This window comes from Vulpes lagopus, chromosome 1 (genome assembly GCF_018345385.1).
Source record: "Vulpes lagopus strain Blue_001 chromosome 1, ASM1834538v1, whole genome shotgun sequence".
Lineage (NCBI taxonomy): Eukaryota > Metazoa > Chordata > Mammalia > Carnivora > Canidae > Vulpes > Vulpes lagopus.
Genome location: NC_054824.1, coordinates 67,116,118 through 67,135,589, shown reverse-complemented (window position 1 = coordinate 67,135,589; position 19,472 = coordinate 67,116,118). Strand labels below are relative to the sequence as shown.

General features: G+C 54.0%; 1 protein-coding gene across 2 annotated transcripts; it reads right to left on the bottom strand.

The window, feature by feature from the left end:
• Positions 1 to 217: 217 nt before the first annotated feature.
• Positions 218 to 18,998, bottom strand: MTCH1 (mitochondrial carrier 1). Of its 2 annotated transcripts, none has more exons than XM_041761480.1 (12): positions 18,657 to 18,998; positions 14,660 to 14,744; positions 10,114 to 10,220; positions 9,519 to 9,596; positions 9,085 to 9,142; positions 8,702 to 8,753; positions 7,109 to 7,168; positions 4,966 to 5,059; positions 2,757 to 2,804; positions 2,490 to 2,557; positions 2,128 to 2,203; positions 218 to 1,054 (listed from the first exon to the last, which is right to left on the bottom strand). In XM_041761480.1, the coding sequence occupies exons 1-12, from the start codon at positions 18,975 to 18,977 to the stop codon at positions 983 to 985; spliced, it is 1,119 nt and encodes a 372-aa protein (XP_041617414.1). In that variant the 5' UTR covers positions 18,978 to 18,998; the 3' UTR covers positions 218 to 982. The 2 variants fall into 2 exon arrangements, with proteins under 2 accessions (XP_041617414.1, XP_041617405.1); XM_041761471.1 differs by having other exon boundaries at positions 4,915 to 5,059; positions 18,657 to 18,997.
• Between the last annotated feature and the right edge of the window lie 474 nt (positions 18,999 to 19,472).

Here is a 19,472-nt window from a genome sequence, read left to right as displayed (position 1 = left end):
CCGCACAAGCTGCTGCTTTGTGAACTGGCATCTTGACTTCGTCTAGTTCAGGAAATCATCCACCGGCCTCCCCCCAGTGCTGATCCACACCAAGGCCCAGCACTTCTCATCCTCAGGCTAAGCTGCTCCTAGCTCCTTCTCACACCAACACAGAGGGCTGAGGAGGACTCTGCGGAGAGCCGCTAAGTTCATAAAAATAACAGACTCCCCACAAAACTCCAAATCACCACCAATACATTTATTTGAGGGAGGAAAGGTCAAATTTGATCAGGAACTTTTAAACGGCATGATACGAGACACTGGCCTGCCTAATTTCTGGGTGTTGACCACTGCACAGTAACCAGATCCTGCACGTAAGGCATCACCATTAAACAGACGAGCATTTGCTGAGGGAGACACATTCTGAGCAGTCACGTGATTTCTCACTCAGAAGATGCTGCCTTTGTATCAGGAAAGTAGTGTTGAGAAACACGAAGGCAGAACCCAGCAGGAGCTTCCTAGCACAGGCCTGGATGCGATGGCGGCCTTGTGAAAGGGGACTGTGCCCTATTTACAAAGCAGGAGAGCAATACTCCCAGCCCAGCTACAGGGGGAGGGCTGGGGTTGACGGGGGAGATGAGCAGGGGGTGGGACCTGACCCCACGAGCCTCTTCCCATTCTACGTGGGCCTCCATTCACCATTCTCTGGCCCCTTGCACAAGACATACTGGGCAAATCTGTGAAGGAAGGGGATTCTATCCCAATTCCCTAGCTCTACCCCCACCTTCCCCAGGCCTACCAGGCAACCAACCCATGGGGTGCAGCCTCACCCCCACCCAACCCCCACTTCTCGACAGACACACGGCAAATATGGAAACCAAAACCCAGCTGGCTGGAGCACATCTAGGTGTTGCTGGGTTGGACTCATCTGACAGGTGCCTGAGATGACTGGGCTCCACCCACGGTGGCCAGGCTGAGACACTGTTTATTCAGGTGATTCAGGTTACTCCAAGGCAAAGCATGATCCTGATGACACCCGGCGGAAAAGCAAGCTGGAGCCTCGGAAAAGCTGGCCCTGGATTGGAAGGAACAATCAGATCAGTGAAAGGGGAGGCTGTGCTTTCATCCTGCTCCAGAGCAGCATGAGACAAAGGAAGGTCCAGCAGCTCAGAGATCCCACAGGCGGGGTATGTAGGGGAGGCCGTAGGCTTGCAATCCTAGAGGGCAAGATCAGAATGTGCTCTGTACTGAAGCACAAGAGTGGGTGGCCTTATCTCACAGGGTGTCCGGTGTCACTGGGGGTACTCGGTAGGAAATCCCCAAAGAGGAGATTCATTGCCCTTCTGGCTTCAGAGATTCCTTTGACTCCTTAACGCCCGTGGGATGTGATGCACATAGACCTGTCTGGAAACACTGGGAAGAACTGAGTCTGACTCTTACCCCTTGCTTCCCTGCCATCCGTCTTCTTCTCAACCCTGAGGCCTGTCGCTGTGCCGGTTCCTTCCCAGATCACCGCCCCATTTTACTTCAAGGCAAACCAAGGCTAGGTGAAGCAAGGATCTGCTCTGGGCCAGACACCTGGATCCCTGACCTCTGTGCCTAAGAGCTCCAGCTAAACAGGAAGGTGCTTGGGCAGAGAACATGAAATCCCAAGAAAGACTGGCACCCTCGTCATGTGGCCCCACTCGAGCCTCAGGTTCTCCTAGGCACTAGGGATGTCTTGAAGAAGGGAGGTGTTAGCCTCGGACCCAGTGGCTGCTCCCTAGAAGTGCTCTCGGCCCCTATGTTTTCAGCCACATTACTCAAGGGCTAAGATCTTGAGCTTTACCACCCACCCCATGGGCTCCCTTACCGCCCTTCTAAGAATCTTTAAGAGTTGAAGGAGAAAAGTAGACTGTGTCTACGGTAAAATCTGTAAGTACATTCAGATCTAGTAACTTCACATCCTTTCAAAAGGAAAGTGAAAATTTAATGAAAATGCTTTATACCAAGAGTCTATATTCCTTATCCTCTCTACCAACAACATTGGTTCCCATGACAATCCCTCATTCTTCCATGCAATGTAAAGCCGACACCATTTCACCTGATTGGTCTGGGGGAAGAACGGGGGGGGGGGGGGGGAACCTCCTCTGTTGGGAGCTTGCTTACCTGCACGCTCAGGTATTTCCAGCAATGGATCCAAGACTTGAACACTGGGGAGTATGGAGGGAGCCCGGCCTGCAGCCTGCCCAGGGAGGACAACACATTAGACCCACTGAATGACGGGAGATGGACTAGCCAAGAAAAAGATCTCAAGGAATGGTGTGGAGCTGCCACCACCCACATCCTGAATCACAGGTTCAGCCCAGAGTGGAGGGGTGAAAGAGGATGTTAAGCTACCTGGTGGGCAGTGGGGGGTGGCAAGCCTACACACAGCCCAGGGAGGAGAAAGCAGAGCACTGGACAGGCTGAGCTGGACCCCCGCCCCCCACAGCCCTGGCAGGGTGCCTGAGGGAGGGGTGCACACTTACCCACAGTTGTTCACAGCCATGAGGTCACCAACCAGCAGGAAGGGGTAGGTCAGCATGCTCACTGCAATCTGAAACCCAGGGAGACCTGAGTGGCAGTGACCCCACTGCCACCACCAGTCCCGACTCCAGCTCAAGGAGCGAGGGTATCCTGTGCCCATACCCTACACCCAGGCCTGCCTCCAGCCACCACTAGAGCCACCACTAAGTCCCACCCAGGCCCACAGGGCAGTAAAAAGGGCAGCTGGTGGAGCTGCTGGCTTGACTTACCCCCATTACAAATTTGGTATAGCTCCGGATGGCCAGGGCCTGGCTGAACTGGAGACAGAAAGGAAGACCAGTTTGCTACAGGTACCTCGGGCTGCCCTTCAGATAAGTGCCCTTGCCCCATGCTGCCTGGCCTGTGGCCCCCAAGCCCCACCCTGCACCCTGGTCTCATACACCCTCTTGACTTGGCTCCTTGCACATTGCTGTATATACTGTGTTCCCTTTTAGGGCCTGCCGGTGGCTTCTGTGGCCCTGGAGTCAGAGCCAAGAGAAGCCCCGGGAGGCGGAAGTGAGGTAAGCAGACTGAGAAGACTTCCAAGACCCAGCCAGGATGGTGAGGAGCAGAGGTACAGACAGCCTAAGTGGGACCACTGGCCGCCCACTGTGAACCCCACCAAGCTGTTGAGTTCCCAGGGTCTGGCCCGTGTCTGCCTTGATCAGTATCCAAGGCTTGGGACACAGTCAAGGCTAAGTGCTCACTGAATGAAAAGACAGACGCCTGCCTGCCCAAACACCCCAGACATGGAATCCTGGTCCTGCAGCAAAGGGCAAGGGGAAACTCGAAATTTCCTGCCACTCCCTACCTTACCAAACTCTCACTCCCTTTGGACCCCCAACATTTGAACTCTACTTTGCCCAGAAAACAGTCCCCGACCAGGAAGGGGTAGGGAGGACTACCCGTGGCATGGCCATATCACCAGCTGGAGGCCCTGTAACCTTGGATGAAGGCTTGTTCTGTCACGGGTAGCCTCGTCTTAGCCTTTAAGCCACACGCAGAAGAGTACTCGAAACCCCTTTCCATAAAGCTAGAGAAAGCCAATCTGCTGTGGGACACCCCACCCCCACTAAACTACCCCCAGTACTCCAGCCTTGTTCTGTACATGACATTAGCAGCTCCCCTGTCCACCAGGCCCCGAGAAACCCACGGCAGGGCCATGGGTTTGCGCTCCTGTATGTTTGAGTGTGAGCTGGTCTCCAAGGAACTACTTGAATTTGCTTGGGTAGGACTCACCTACCCAAATCAAACGGCCAGACCCAATTTCCCCCTGAGAGATTCTCAGTTGGGGTGAGATATTCTTCACCACAGACACATGCCCAGACATATACTCCCCAGGAGCTGCCATTCTGGGGCTCAGACACAGACCTATAAACCCCCAGACCACCCCATGAGGGGACTCTGACAGGCCCTCAGCCCACCTATCCTTTCAGAAGGACCAATGCCTCCTCACACCTGACTCAGCCTGCTGAGGTCTGTACAGACCAGGCTGTGTAGACCACTGCTAACAAAACAGCCAGGTGCGCCTGCATCGTACACTTCCTAGGGTGACCTAAAAAGCCTCAAGGCAGGCGAAACGCCCTTGGCCTGGCACAGGCCTAGTCCCAACCCTGTTGGGAAAGGGAAAGACCTAGTCCCAACCCTGTTGATTCCTAGCCAAGTGCCTCTGGAGAGCCTTTCTATCTCAGGGTTTCAACTTCTTTACCGGTAAAATGGGACATTACACCTGTACTGTTTCCTTCACAACTGGGGTGCTATTGGGATCAAGTGTCATAGTGTTCACAAAAGGGTTCTGAAAAGCATAAAACGCTAAGCAAAAGTTAAAGGGTTATTAGCTAGTCTGTGCCCTGATTTCCTGATTCATAGTTGGGCTACTGCCTTGGATAAGCTGGCATCTGTTTTATTTCTAGTTTGCCCAAGGACGGGCTTTCCATGAGCTCCTCCAGGTCTGGTTACGGATCTTGAATCTTTCCTCTCTCCCGAGCCCAATCTCCCCAGAGGCAAAGCTGACCCCAGGACAAGAGGTCCTCATAGGGGGTGCCTGGGTGGCTCAGTCAGTTAAGCGTCTGACTCTTGATTTCAGCTTCAGATCATGATCTCGGGGTCCTGGGAATCAAGCCCTATTGGGCTTCATGCTCAGCAAGGAGTCTGTTTAGGACTCATTCTCCCTCTGCCCCCTCCTCCCCGCTGTGCTTGCTCACCCTCTCCCTCTAAAATAAATTAGTAAATTTTGGGGGGAATAAAAAAGGTCCTCCTAGACTACTCCCCAGAGACCCTCTCTAGTCCTCAGGGCCTTGTGCTAAGGATCCCAGGGTCCTGAGTCTGCCCCAGACCCTGGGTATCAACAGTACATGGAAAGATTGACAAGTCCTTGTTCCAACCAACCTGGGAACCTGGATTCTGGTCGTTTCCCAGCCCCCCTGGGGTGTCACTCACGCTGTCATCCACCAGGTAGGCATTGATGAAGTGGGCCAGCAGGTTACAGCCCCACAAGAAAACCACATCGCCCAGGAGATGAGGGATTAAGCCGCTAAAAAACAAGGTGAGCAAAGATGAGCAGGGGAGGGAGGGGACCATTTCTTGGAGGCTCCATGCCCAGGAAGGAGGCAGGGATGTTCCAAGCTCAAAACTTCAGCATATCCTAAGTACAGTCTCAGGAAGAAAGCCTACAGGGGCCCACATGGGCCCACAGCTAACCACACCAGGAAGAAGGTGTTCTTTTCTCCATGGCTGTCACAACCCGCATGAGGCCACAATTGGTTTACGGTCTCACAAGTGGTTTCAAACTACAGAGGCCACGCCTCAAAATGTGAATGTTGCTCAATCTGGGATCTTTCAAATGTAGATTATGAAACAGGGCCTAAGTTTTCTCCTGGTCTCTTTACCTAATCAACTCTCACAAGACACTCTGCTCGATGCATCTGTTGTCTTTACCCCTAGAATGTTCCATTAAAGACATTCCATACAAGCTTTTGCAAGGAGGGCTGTTAAAGGGATGGCCTTCCAAAGAAACAGCCCTACAAACTGCTATGGAAGATCCCTAAAATACACTAAGGGCAAAAAGCCAGGCTGAGATCAATAGGACCCATGTGCTATTATTTTTGTTTTTGTTTTTGTTTTTAATGTGTTTATGTGCTTGTTTAGATACAGAGCAACTTGGAAAACTCTCCAGGAGAAGGATGCCTACCTCTTGGGAAGGGGTGGCAGAGAGTTTAGAATCTTTAAAAATTTTATTTTCAAAATATTGGAGGAGGTCAAAAGAATATATGCAACACATGTACGTGATAAGGGATATGAAGAAACTGAAGTTTCGTGAATGCAATCTCCAATCTTGACTCCTCCACCTGTGCTCAGACTAACCATTCCACATGCTTTGGTGCTTTCTCTGTGTTGGAACACGTACTAGTATCACCCAGTCTGCAAATACGCGAAGAACAACAGAACCTGACAGGTAAGTGTGTTCTGTTTCAGAATCTCTTCATATGCTGGAAGAGGACTCTGTAAAATGAGCATGGAAACTGTCAGCCGTGGTGACATGTAGTTTTATGTCTGATGTACTAGTCATGTGAGCAAATATTTATTCACATATATTTACACATATACATACACGTATATGTGAATATATGAGTGTGAGAGTATATGTGTGTGTGTATATTAATCAAGCTTTGTCAATCTTGGCACTACTGTCACTTAGGGCTGGATAATTCCTCCTTGTGGGGGTCTGACCTCTGCATTGCAGGATGCCTAGCAGCACCCCTGGCCTCTACCCTCTAGATGCCAATTGTGACAAGCAAAAGATGTCTCCAGATATTTCGAGTGTCCCTTGGGGGCAAAATTCACATCCTGGTGAGAACCATGTATTACATATGCACATACACACATCCACCTGCACGGCCATTTCTCGGTTGCAGGAGATCCTAAATAAAAACTCCTGACCAACTGTAAAACCACAGTGAATTAACAGAGAACCACATTATCTAGTATGTTCCATACATAACAGCATGTCTGTTACTGCCAAGACCTTAAGGCAAAACAAAAGACATCTGTTGGGCTTGGCTTTGGGGTCTGCTTGTGGTTTGTTCTGACTAGACGCAATTTTTTGGTATAAACTTTCTGTTTTATAGGTAAATGTAAGGCGGGTGTGAGACGCCAAGGGTGGCAGGGGTCTGTGGTTCTCGGGAGGCCATGGGGGCTCAACAGAGTCAGATCTTTTAGGAGAAGCCAGAGATGTGGATTGCTATGTGAAATACCCAAAATGTTACACAGAGTGCCCTGGGCCCAGGCCCACTCCCACTCCCAGGGCCAATGGGAGGAGCCAGTTGGTCCAGTTCCCTGTGTTCTGGACAAACAGTACCATTTCTGCATGAGCCGTGATCTGCAAAGGGCTGAGCAGCTTTGGTCCCCATGATCCGTGGCTCACACATGCCATGGAGCTCTACGGAGCCGGAATGCAGCTCGCAGGAGGGACAGAGCCCCATGATTAGTCTGAGCCTGGCGGCTACGGCCTAAGAGGTTGAGAATGTGTATGTTAGTAGAGCCATGCCAAGTGGCCAGCGAGGGGGTATGTAAACTCACGTACACAAAGAATCCCAGCAGCCCCTCCTCTTTGAAAATCTTCCCAATGGAGCTCAGCACGCCACTGTGAAGAAGGGAAGACAGGGCTATGAGGTGACCCCGTCACCCTGGAGAAGTCCGCCCCCTGGTGTGGAGGAGAGCCCACCGTCCCTGCTCGTCCCTGCTCCTGCTCGTCCCTGCTCGTGGCTAGTCCTGGCTGGGACGGGGAGGGGAGATTCTGTTACCAGGCAGAAGCCAAGTGCAGAAGATTAGAGGGCACCTGTCTGGGGGTAAGGGGTGTTTACACAGTTCATGGAGACAGAAAACCCACTCATCCCAGGACAGAAGCCCAGCGGTTCCCTACTGCTGCTATCTGGGGATCTGGAATTTGGGAATTAGCCTGCCAGTCCAGGCTACTGCAAAGGCAATGGGTCTTTCTCCTACCTGGCCCGAGGGCTTATCTCTGAAGCAGCCTTCCAACAGAGAAGCCTGCATTCCTGACAGCGTGGGGGGTGCCGCCAAGAGGGGAACCTCCTGCCCAGAGGGCAGAGAAGGAACACAGGATCCTGCAGCAGGAGGCCCTGGAACCAGACCCCACGGATACAGCCTGGGAAAAGCACCTGGCCCTCCCCAGGAGAAGCTCAGAGATCAAAGGACAGGCTGGGGTCTTAGGTATGAAATGCAAAGGAGGCTCAAGAGCAATGTCTGGGACTTGTGGCTAGTGATGCGATGCAAAGTGGCCTGTCCTACACGGAAGCCCTTCAAAGCCTAGGCGACAGAGGAAGCTTAGAAGAAATATGGAGATGGAGGGAACCAAAGCCCTGGCTAGCGCTCCTCCCAAGGCACCCAGCCCTGCCAGGCCCCACAGCCCTTTCTGGAACAGTGGCTTGGCCCACTGGGGCCAAGTCTCCTGGTCCTATCAACTTCATGTTTCAGTTTGGGAGAATGGGTCAATTTCCCATTAGTGAACCCAAAATGAGGCTGTGGCAGCAGAGATGCCTGGAGCAGTGGTCCCACAGGACAGCTGCAGAAAACGATAGAAGCCAGGAGGTTAGAGCCCAAGGAAAGGTCACAGAGACTGTCCTCCTGCCACGTGCTTCTAGGATCCGCCTCCTGTCCTGTATTGAGCTTTGCTGGGACAGGGAGGGCATAGGTGCCACAGGGAAGGGTTGTGTGCCCATAGCTATGCCCCCGTAGCACCCAGCTCAGTGCTGGGCACAGCAGATGCTGGGTATTTGGTAAACAACTGAAGGGACGGGCTCACACCCACAGGGTGGACAACCTCTTAGCAAAAAATGAAAGGAGCTACCAGCCACTTCTATGACAGCTGGAGAAATGGTTTGGGTCTGACTAGGGGGCTCAGTATGGAACCTAGCTCAGTCCCAAATGGCACAATCCGAGCCAACTCCACTCCCACGCACCCCCTCTGCAGGGCTGCCAGCATTATCCAGGACAGCCCTGGACATGAAATGGACACGACTATGGCAGCCATTACCAAATTCCTCTGAAGTTAAGCACATTAGGGACAAGGGACAGCAACTGACTCCAGCACGGCCTGTCCTGGCAGACTCTGACTGGTGACAGGGCCACTCCTGCCAGTCCTAGAAGAATTACCCACCTGTATTTGGCCTCCCGTCCCACAAATTGGACCATGCAGCGCATTGAGATGACTGAGGAAAAAGAAACACACAAGGGTAACATGGTGGCCAAAGCCCATGGCCCCCAGCTGTGGGGTGCCCAGGGCAGTGGCCACCGCACATGGCCTGTGTCAGAACGCAGGAGGGGAGAAGGGCCTCGGGGAGTCCCCATTGCACCCCGTGACCACAGAGGCCCAGTCCTTCTGCCTGGGAAGGGCCCCAGCTCCCTCCGGACAGGACTCCTCACCAATCTGTCCTCAATGTGGTTTCAGTGGAACACTCCACTTCCCAGTGATCCACCACCACCCAGCTACCATTCACAAGGGGTTATCCCACATCTGAGGTCTTCAATGAGGTGGCTCACCATGCAGGGGGTGGGCCAGCATGCGGGACACACACTGCATCATCATCTCGTAAGAGGTCTGGAAGAGAGCAGAGGGTGGGGACTTGGCCTGGCCTCTCTCTGGAACTGGCACGCAAGGGGAACCACAAGCTCTGATGGGGGAATACTGGGATCCTGCACCCTCCAGTGGACTCGGCCTACTTTGGATCACCCCTCGTTACCCATCCTCCATTCCTATCATCCAGGAGTGCTGCTGAGTCTTGGACTAAGCCCCGTGACAGCTGAGAGGCTTTCTGCTATTCCTTGCAGTGCCGGTGCCAGGGCTCCTTCCACGTCCCACCCTGCCCATGCACACACGAGGAGCCAAGTCTGTGTCTCTTCAGTGACCTGCCTGACTCAGTGGTAAAAAATAATCAGCTCCTCTCCTAGGGCCTCTCCCGACTCCAGATACCCACCTCCTTCACTACTTTCTTCAGAGAAGTCTTCATGTCATCCTTGTTGGACACCTGCTCGATCTCATCCGGAGGGAAAACCTGAGATACAAAAAAACAAAGGAGTGGGGTGCCTGGCTGGCTCTGTCGGTACAGCATGCGATTCTTCTCAGGGTGGAGAGTTCAAGCCCCACATTGGGGTAAAGCTTAATTAAGAACAAAGAAAACAAAGGAGGGCCAAGACCAAAGTACAGCTATGCCTCTTAAACGTAACTCTTATGGGGCCGGGACAGCTGAAACCAGCTCCTGTTTTCCCTGAAGCTGGGTCCACCCCGGATAGCCCCAGGGCTGGAGTTCGGTGTGGCAGGGGGAGCCCCTGCTTGGTGTCACACCCGACACCTGGTGTCACACAGTGGGCAAGCAGCAGCAGGTCTACAGGGCAGGGCCCTTCCCAATCAAGGAGATGTAGTGTCAGACTCCCAGGGCTCAGAGCCTGGCTACAGTGCTGGGGTGTAGACTGGGAAAGGAGAGATGGACCAGTGTACATTGCTGCTCCTGGGGCTAGCAGGGAGCTTGGGGAAACCTCAGGCAACTGCTCCTGGCTTCACCCCAGGCTCACCTTCTTCATACTGCCCCGGGTCACAGTGGAGAGGGCGTTGGACATCAGTCGGGGGCTCAGGCCTCGGAACAGCCCTATCTTCCCATCCACCTGCACTATGTACTTGGCTGTAACAAAGCAGAGGTGGCCATGTCATGCCCAGCCCAGACACACCCACCCTGGGCACATTCACACCCAGGCCAGCTGCAGCCTGTCCCTCGGTGCAGGCAGACTTCAGTCACAGAAGGGGACAGCTATCTATTCAAAACTCCAGACGTAATCAGGCTCCAGCCCCCAAATCTTCTCTAACCCATTTCTTTTTATAAAGCCTTCAAAATGTATTTTTGACCAACAAATTCACACATTTTAGCTTTGGAAAAAGTATCTGGCAAGCTCAGCTAGTCTTTCAACTCAGCAACTTCAGTGCTACAACCCAAAAACCAATTCTGTTGTTTATAAGAAATGTTTAAAAAAAAAAAAAAGAAATTTTTTTTTAAAGATTATTTATTTATTTATCAGAGAGATAGAGAGAGAAAGAGGCAGAGACACAGGCAGAGGGAGAAGCAGGCTCCACGCAGGGAGCCTGATGTGGGACTCAATCCGGGGTCTCCAGGATCATGCCCTGGGCTAAAGGTGGCTCTAAACCGCTAAGTCACTGGGGGTGCCCAAGAAATGTTTTTCCTTGTGGCGCCTGGCCAGCTTGGTCAGAGAAGCATTCAGCGCTTGATCTCGGGGTTGTGTGTTCAAGCCCCATGTTGGGTGTACAGATTACTTTTAAAAAAGTTTTCTTGGAGTAGGAAGAAAAAGAAAAAGGCAGAGAGTGCCTACAAGCAATGATGAAGTATGCAACCTAAGGGAGGAAAAAAGGGAAAGGAAGAAAGGCTCAGGACTGTCCTCTGAGCACACCATGGAGAGCACTGTCCTCATCCTGTCCCTGTGCTGCACCGGGGCCCCCACCTGGAATCCACTAGCATTTATGAATCAGACACGAGGTGGGGGGGGGATAGGCGAGGCAGTCGACATAACTAGTGGAGAAGTAACCAGAATTGGCACCAAGGAACTATTCTACAGAAAAAATTTAAGCAGTCAGGGAAGCTAGACCCTACCTGTGTGAGTCAGTGTTTTTTCCTTTTTCTTTTGTTTTGTATTAATTTTATTTTTTAATATTTATCTATTTGACATGGAGTGGGAGTGAAAAAGAACACAAGCAGACAGGGAGAGGGAGAAGCAGCTCCCCAATGCGGGGACTGATCCCAGGACTCAGGATCTGAGTTGAAGGCAGACACTTAACTGACTGAGCCACCCACAGTTGCCCCCCCACCCCTTTTTTAAAGATTTATTTATTTGAGGGATCCCTGGGTGGCGCAGCGGTTTGGCGCCTGCCTTTGGCCCAGGGTGCGATCCTGGAGACCCAGGATCGAATCCCACATCGGGCTCCCGATGCCTGTGTCTCTGCCTCTCTCTCTCTCTCTGTGACTATCATAAATAAATTTTTAAAAAAATTAAAAAAAAAAAGATTTATTTATTTGAAAGAGCAAGAGAGAGTGAGCATGTGTGTGAGCAGGGGGAGGGCAGAAGGAAAGAATCTCAAGCAGACTTCTCGATGAGCACAGAGCCTGCTGCAGAGCTTGATCTCAGGACACTGAGATTATGACTTGAGCCAAAATCAAGAGCTGGAAGCTCAACCAACTGAGTCACCCAGGTACCCTGATAGTTGGTACTTTTTCATTAGGGTCTTTAAAAGGATACTTAATGTTTCATTTCTTTTCTTAAAGATTTTTTTTTTATTGAGAAAGAGAGAGAGAGAGAGAGAGAGCGCGCGCGCGCATGTCTGTTGGGAGCGGTGAGCAGAGGGAGGGGGACAAGCAGACTTCCCCAGCAGAGCACAAAGCCCAACATGGGGCTGATCCCAGGACCCTGAGATCATGACCCAAGCCAAAGCCAAGAGTCGGACGCTTAGCGGACTAAGCCACCCAGGTGCCTCTAAAGATTTTTAAGTAACCTCTACACCCAAGATGGGGCTCAAGATCAAGAGTCACATGCTCTACTGACTGAGACAGCCAGGTTCTCCAATGTTCCATTATTTTATTTTATTTTATTTATTTATTTTAAAGATTTTATTTATTTATTCATGAAAGACAGGGGGGGCAGGCAGAGACACAGGTAGAGGGAGAAGCAGGCTCCATGCAGGGAGCCCGATGCAGGACTCGATCTTGGGACTCCAGGATCATACCCTGGGCCGAAGGCAGAGGCCAAACTGCTGAGCCACCCAGGGATCCCCTTTTTTAATATAAACTTTCAAACTAAGCTCAAAAGGTGATATATTCTTATAAACACTTTATATATTTCTCTATATCTAGAAGCTAGCAGAACTTTCTCTCAGACACTGGACTCCCCCTTCCAGACTTGATTTCAGCTCCTTAGCACCACGCAGTGGCAGGAACCAGCAAAAATGTCTTTCCACTGCAACATGTCTGCCAACCCAGCAAATTCAATGCTACTGTTAGAAGAGGCTTGACTGGGGCCGGGGAGCACATGTTCTCCACCTATTTGGCTTTCTGAGATGGGGGTGGGGCTGGAAAGAAGAGAGAGGAGGGGACAGGACACTGGGTGACGTGGCTGGGTGCCAGGCTTCACAGAGTGAACAGGCAGAAGGAAGGTTTATTTTGGGGGAGGGGAGCTCTAGCCAGCAACGAGAGGCAGGCAGGATAAAGCCTCAGTGTAATCGAGTGAGTCACTTAGCCTCTTTCTATCCAATTTGCCCACCAGTAAAAAAGGAGTAAAGACCCCTATTTCTTCTCAACTAGAGACGATTTATGAATAAGTGAGAACAGAGAAATTAACGCAAAAATGTCTACAGGGGCGTAAGTGGGCCCAAAGAGTCCCATGGCCAGCCAGGGCCTGTCATTCCATGATTTCTCTGCAGTCCCTGGAAAATTCTCCAGGAAGTTCATTCTGTTGCGCCCAACAATGCCGTGACGGCTGTGGCATTTTTGATCATGGTCTGGAGAGAAGTAGACATCATCCAGACAGTAGACAGACAGCTGAGCCCCTCGCTCACGCGAGAGCAGGCAGGGTTATCCAAAACCGCCCAATGGCCATCTGTTTACAGCATCTGGACTAAATATTATATACGCAGGGTGAGCAGAAGCACCTCAGAACTCCGTTCATCATCTTTGCAAGAGGCAAGATGCAGCTTAAGACCCTCCACCTTGAGTCCTTTTGGGAATGACTGCGTGATGCGAGTAGAGGCAGTCTGGGTTCTCACCTGGGGTCCCTCATGAGGCTAGAAAACGCAGAGAAGCCACAGCGGGGCCCTGGCAGCCCGCCACCCCAGCTTCCCATGACCCCAGTGTTAGCTTTGTGTACCGGCTTCACTGTGCAATGGTCAGGGCGCCTGCCTACGACTATGACTTCCCCCTTCCCTTCACTGACAGTTTCTAAATAAAACCAAGTATGAACACGTTTCCCCACAAAATGACATGTTTTGCCTGGCCTCAGACGACTCAACATCACAGCGGCAAAAATGGAAAAGAAACTCAGGATATCAGATTCTGCCAAGAGCGTGCGGCATAAAAAAAAAAAAAAAAAAAAAAAAAAAAGGGGTAGGAGGCAAAGCCCCCGGTTATTCAGCAGAAAGATTTTCAGAGAACATTCTAGACTGACCAAATAGGTATGAAGAGCACACAGGGAGGAAGCCTGAGGCAATCAGCCCGGCAGTGAACGTGGAGAGCTAGGGCACATGTCAAGAAGTTCAGTGAGGGTGCCCTGGGAGGGAGATCCTGATAGTGGGCTAGAGAGGCCTTAGCTAGCTGGCACCCGGGGGGCCCGGGGACGAGCAGTGAGGGGCAGCCAGGTGGGCAAGGTGGCATCGGGTGCTGTGCCTGTGGCGGGCTTCTGGGGAAAGACCACCCTCCCCACTAGCCAGCAGAGCTGCAGGAGGAGCTGGGGGTACCTGCGAGAAGGACCTGCACGCAGAAGCTGCACAACCGTGCAGACGAGGAGCACGGGCCAGAGGAGGGAGGCGGCCTGCCCGAGCTCTTCAGCTGGCCAGGGCATGCCAGAGGTGAAGCGCCATGCACCGCATGGTGTGCTCTGCACCCCGTGCAAGGAGATGCCCAAGCGGGGCCCACCACCTGGAGAAGGGGTGGAAGGGGAAGGAGCCGGAAGGACAAGAACCCAGGAATTCCCCAAAAAAGGCCTCCTGCTGGAGAAGAGGGAAGCAGAAAAACTGGTAACGGGACCAGGCTGCTCAGAAAGCAAAAGGAAACCTCCCTGGATCCCCACTTCCAGGCACGACTTGGGGCAGCAGGGATGACAGGGCCCAGTGTCCCAGGGTGGCCCCTGGGGCTGCCTGGGCTGGCAGCTGGCAGCTGGCAGCTGCGGGCAGTGGAGCTGGACCATAGCTGTATTGTTCACCTGCTCCCGTCCTGGCTGCTTCCACACCCTCTGCCCTGCCAGTTCCGACTCTGGGGGCCACACTGCCCAGCCTGTTCCCCCTGGGGCCAGCTGGGCCTGCTCCCTGTTTTTGTCCGTGTGGGCTCTCCTGCCTGGGAAGCAGACTCACCATAGGTGAAGAAGCTCGGCAGATAGAGGACCTTCCTCCCCAGCACATTGGTCCCAATGGTGGGGGGCATCGGCTCATGACCCACCTTCAGAATCAACAAACACAAAAGGAAGGTCAGATGTTACTGCGGATCCAGTCCCCTGCCGCTCATGCCCCCAGGTCCTGCCTCTTCTCCCACAAATTCCAATGCCGTTCTTGGTGGTGTCCTCAGCAAAACACACCAGAAACATCATCGGCGTCCAGAACCATCAGCAATGTGTAAGCTCCTGACAAAGGGAAATGTCTAGCCCCAGATCCCACCCTGTCCCCCAACATTTGCACTTTCAAGTTCCAGACATTTCCAGGGCAGAGATCCCCCACTGTTACGTACTTCGAACCCTGCACTCACCGTGGAATAAATCTTAGTTAATTCCCACCTCTGAGCTAAAACTTCAGTCTGATCTCAATCCCCAATGTGCCAACACCAAAACACACCACCCCCACATCTCAGGCCAGAACTTCAGAGAGCGCAGCTCCAAGTGACCCACCCCAGATGCACCTGACACTCAAGTTCCTTACTGTACCCTCGGCAGATGCCAACAAACCTGTCCCTTTCGCTCCCAGACAGAGCAAACTGTTACCTCCAATCCTGGCTGCTCCTCAAACAATTCCTCCTCTGTGTTCTAATCTTGATCACTTCATATCCCTGAGACAGAATCACCCCCTCATTTCCATAGGGCTATCATAATTCTTGCTGTAGAATGGTTATAATTATGGTACCCCTTAAATCTATAGAGGAGGGAGGACACAGCCACTCACACCCCTAGGAGGGGGGTGTCTCTCCTGAGGGGTGAGGCCATTTATTATGCTGCCAGCTGATGAGGAGAGAGACTCTCTGCTGCCAGGCAGGAAGCAAGGTATCTAGGAGATCAGCACTTAAGTGGGGTGCGAGAAGTCCCCTTCCCTGGCAGAGGGCCAGGACACAAGCCCTATCTCTCACAGGAGGCCAACCAAGCCCCCAGACCAGAGCAGCTCCCTTTGGATGCAGGAGGGAGCAGAAATGGTAGGGTTGGGAAGCTCTGCCTTAAAAACTGGACTATGTATGCTTCTGGTGTTTTCCTGGTCCAATTCCCTCTCTTCTTTGCTTGAGTCAAGTGTTTTTGAAAGTTCTGAAGGTTGTGCATTGTGGATGTGGTTCTGAGCTACATGACAGATCACTGACTATAAATTAAGAAATCCCCTCCACGATGGCCACTTTCTTTAAAAAAAAAAAAAAAAAAAAATTCCTAGCCCAGGGGAGTTGAAGGAAAGGGATGAGCCAGCTGACCCTAGCAATCAGCCCTCCCCTTCTAGACCTTTCCCCTTCTCGGATAAACGCTCCAAGGTTCTGACTTAAGTTTTGATCTTGTCCCCTTCTATAGGTGGTATTCCCTTTTATAGACCTTCAACTCTGAGCTGCTGTTCTGTTGCTGTCCCACTCAGTCTAGTTAATTTGGGAGTCCTAATGGTTCCATCTGCACCTTTAAATCTGCTATGTCCCTTCCTCCCAGGGCCCCCAATCCGTTGAGTCTTTTTTTTTTTTTTAAAGATTTTATTTATTTATTCATGAGAGACACAGAGAGAAAGAGGCAGAGACACAGGCAGAGGCAGAAGCAGGCTCCATGCTGGGAGCCGGACGTGGGACTCCATCCCAGGACCCCGGGATCACCACCTGAGCCGAAGACAGACACTCAACCACTCAGCCACTCAGGCACCCCAAGTCTATTTTTTCTTAACTTCCACCTGGGTTTATCAAAGGCACACATCTCAGCCCCATTCCCCTCCTCCTCAAATTTCCATGACTTATGCCCAAGTCACATGCACCCTATTTCCCCCCAAATGTGTTAACCTAGTCCTGACCACAACCAGAGCTATGGCTCTGCATCAAGCACTGGCGGGGCCAGTTTATCACCCTCAAAATTCCAACTCCTGCAACCTGACTTGGATGAACCCTAATCTGAGGCCCCGTGAGCTAGCCAACCCCCAAATCTGCCCTGCCAATCCTGCCACCTGCCCGCACACACTGGGAGCTGCCTTTTTGCAAACTGTTGCTGATTCCTAAACTGTATTAGGATTTTGCCCTAAAACAAGCTACCCTGAGCACCAGCTAGATTCAGACCAGAGCAACCTACCTCACCCAGTTCTTTTTACCCTTCGGCCTCCCTCGTTCCCAGTCCCCTCTTCAAGCCACACATTTTTCAACTCTCTTCTCGAACCCATATGCCAAATCCACTGTGAAGCCATTTCGTTCATGTGAACGAGCACTCCCTACCCTGCCAATTCCTTGTGTACTCCAGCATCCTCTACCCCACAGACCTTCCTACCTGCCACTCTAAAAACTCAGCCCTCACTCAATCTCACTCCCTGAGACGAAAAACTTAGCTCCCTGGTACCCTTACTTCTCAGGTAACATCAGTTCCAAAGCCCCCCACTTTCTCTCCCAAACCTATAATCTCTACTGCCAAAACTTCAATCCTAATTCCCTCCGTAAAACAGCCCTCGCTCAAATGCCAGTCTCAATCTTCCCCCACCAGCCGTTTTCAAATATCAGTCCCCATCAGATGCTAGTCAGGCACCTGATGTCCCGGACAGGATCTCCTCATTCCTTGTCCTATTCACAGTCACACCTGCCCCATTCCTCAGACCCCAGATTTCAACAGCTCCCATTCCAACTGTGTATCACACTCTCCGTCCAGTTGCAAAGACGGCAAACCTGGCACCCACTTGCCTCCACTCAAATCTCAAATTCTGGTTGGTCTCCATGTCAGTGTTCACCCCTTAGATTACCCTTCTAACTGGAAGATTCTAGGCGAACTCCTCAGTTATCAGTGCAGGCCTGGGCCACCCCCATCTAAACCGAGCGGTCTCAGTCTTGTCCACCTAATTCCAAATGCATTCCTTCCACTTGGCCTCCCTCCAGCTCAATCTCGCCCTTTTTCAAGCAGCCCACTTCATCTGCAAGGCCTTGCTGGCCACAACCACGGGCCAAGGGCCCCTACTGGCTCCATTCCAGAGTCATCCCGACCTTGGCCTCAGTTTCTGCCACTCGACCGATCCTGCCACCGTGTGTCCCAACCGCCCCTTCTGCCCAATTCCAACACTCCATAACCCGTCCCCCCGCAAACAAGGACTGCGAGTGCCATCTCCCGACCCTCCAACTGCGACTTTCATTTTCTCTTCCAAATGCGTCATCCCTTTCCCCCTAAAAGCCTCCTCCTCCTCCTCCTCCTCCTCCTCGGTCCCCTCTCCAGGCAAATCTCCACCACAACCCTCCCCCACTGCGTCGCCCTATCTGTTCCCCTCCCTCAAAACGCGTCACCCCGTTCCCTCCTCCCACCAAACCTGTCGTCGCCATCAAACCCGGAGCCCCCATCTCCAGCGAGCCCGTAGCTCTCCCCCGCTAAATCCCTCGCCTCCGCCCTCTCCCACCAAATTCCCTCGCCAATACATCCACCGCCCCCGCCCGGGCCTTGATGCCCTTTCCTCCCTCCTAAATTTTGGGCCCCGGCCTCCAGTCCTTTGTCCCCATCTCTGTCAAACCCAGACCTCTCTCCCCTAAATACGCGCTCTCCACCGAATACTCCGCCTCGGCCCCCAGCCCTCCTCCCCGCCCCTCCCCCATTCCGCGGCGTCCCGACTCGCCGCCAAACGCTGCCCCTTCCCTCCTACTCCAAGCTCGTCGCCGCCCTTCCTTCATCCTCCAAGCCCCCCCGGGCCCTCGGCCCCTCCCCTGCACCCACCCCACCCCTTGTTCCTTCCACCCTCTCCCAAACCTGTCGCTTCGACCCCCTGGCCGCCGTCACCCCCAAGCCCCTCAACGCTCCCTTCGTCTCCCACTCCGCCAGCCCCCCAGACCTGCCGCCCTCGCCCCTCTCCCCAACTCCGTCGCCACGGCCTCCCTGCCCCCATCCTCCCCCAGGTCCCGGCCTGCCACCTGCACAGCAGCCCCCGCCTGCCCGCAGCGCCCCCGGCCCCCCACCTGGATAAGCAGCTTCACGTAGAGCAGCGGGTGGCTGAGCGCCGTGACGCCCGCGCCCAGCGCCACGAACAGGGCCTCGGTGGTCGGGGCGTTGTCCCCGGAGCCCAGGCCCCCGGACGCGCCGTCCATCCTGCGGGCGGAGGGCTGCGCCGCAGGCCGAGGGTGGCGCGGGTGCGCACGGTGCGCGGGCGGCGGATCGCGAGCCCGAGCCTCGACCCCGGCCGCCGCTCCGCCGCGAGCTCCCGCTCCTGCTCCGGCTCCCGCCATCCCCGCGGCGCCGCCGCGAGCCCAGGGCGCCACTTCCGGGTCCGAGGCCCCCATGGCGCCGGGCGGCGAGGTCACTCCCCGTCACGTGACGGCAGGGCGCCCCGCCCCCAGCAGGCGTCGGGGGGCGGGGCCGGGCCGCACCACTGGCGGCCGCGGGGGGGGCGGGGCGTGCGGCGCGGCGGGTGGGACGCGCCGGACGTGGCCCTCGGGCGGGCTGGGGGCCTGGCCTAACCGTGGGCGGCGGGCGGGGTCCGGTGGGCGCAGGCGGCGCGGGCCGCGGCTTCCCGGGGTGTGGAGGCTGCGGCCGGCGCGGGCGCTCCCCCGGAACCCGCGCCCGCCCTCGGAAGGCGGCCCCGCCGGCCCGACGCCCCCGGTAGGGTCCGAGGCCCGCGCCTGCAAGCCCCCTCCCCGGCTTGGCGTTTTCTCGGCAGCTGCGGGCCCGCCCCTCTGCGGCCCCGCGCCAGGCCCTGCGGCCTGCGAGGCCTCCCCGCGGGGCCCGAGCTGCTCCGCGGCCTCCGGGCCCTCCTTCCCCCCTTGCCGTCCCCGCTG

Excerpts from the sequence above, each read along its gene's own strand:
- MTCH1 (XM_041761471.1), bottom strand. The coding sequence starts at position 18,977 with ATGGGGGCCTCGGACCCGGAAGTGGCGCCCTGGGCTCGCGGCGGCGCC. Across the intron at positions 14,745-18,656 it reads ACGTGAAGCTGCTTATCCAG|GTGGGTCATGAGCCGATGCC; the intron begins GTGGGGGGCCGG and ends TTGATTCTGAAG. Across the intron at positions 2,805-4,914 it reads ACCAGAATCCAGGTTCCCAG|TTCAGCCAGGCCCTGGCCAT; the intron begins GTTGGTTGGAAC and ends TTCTGTCTCCAG.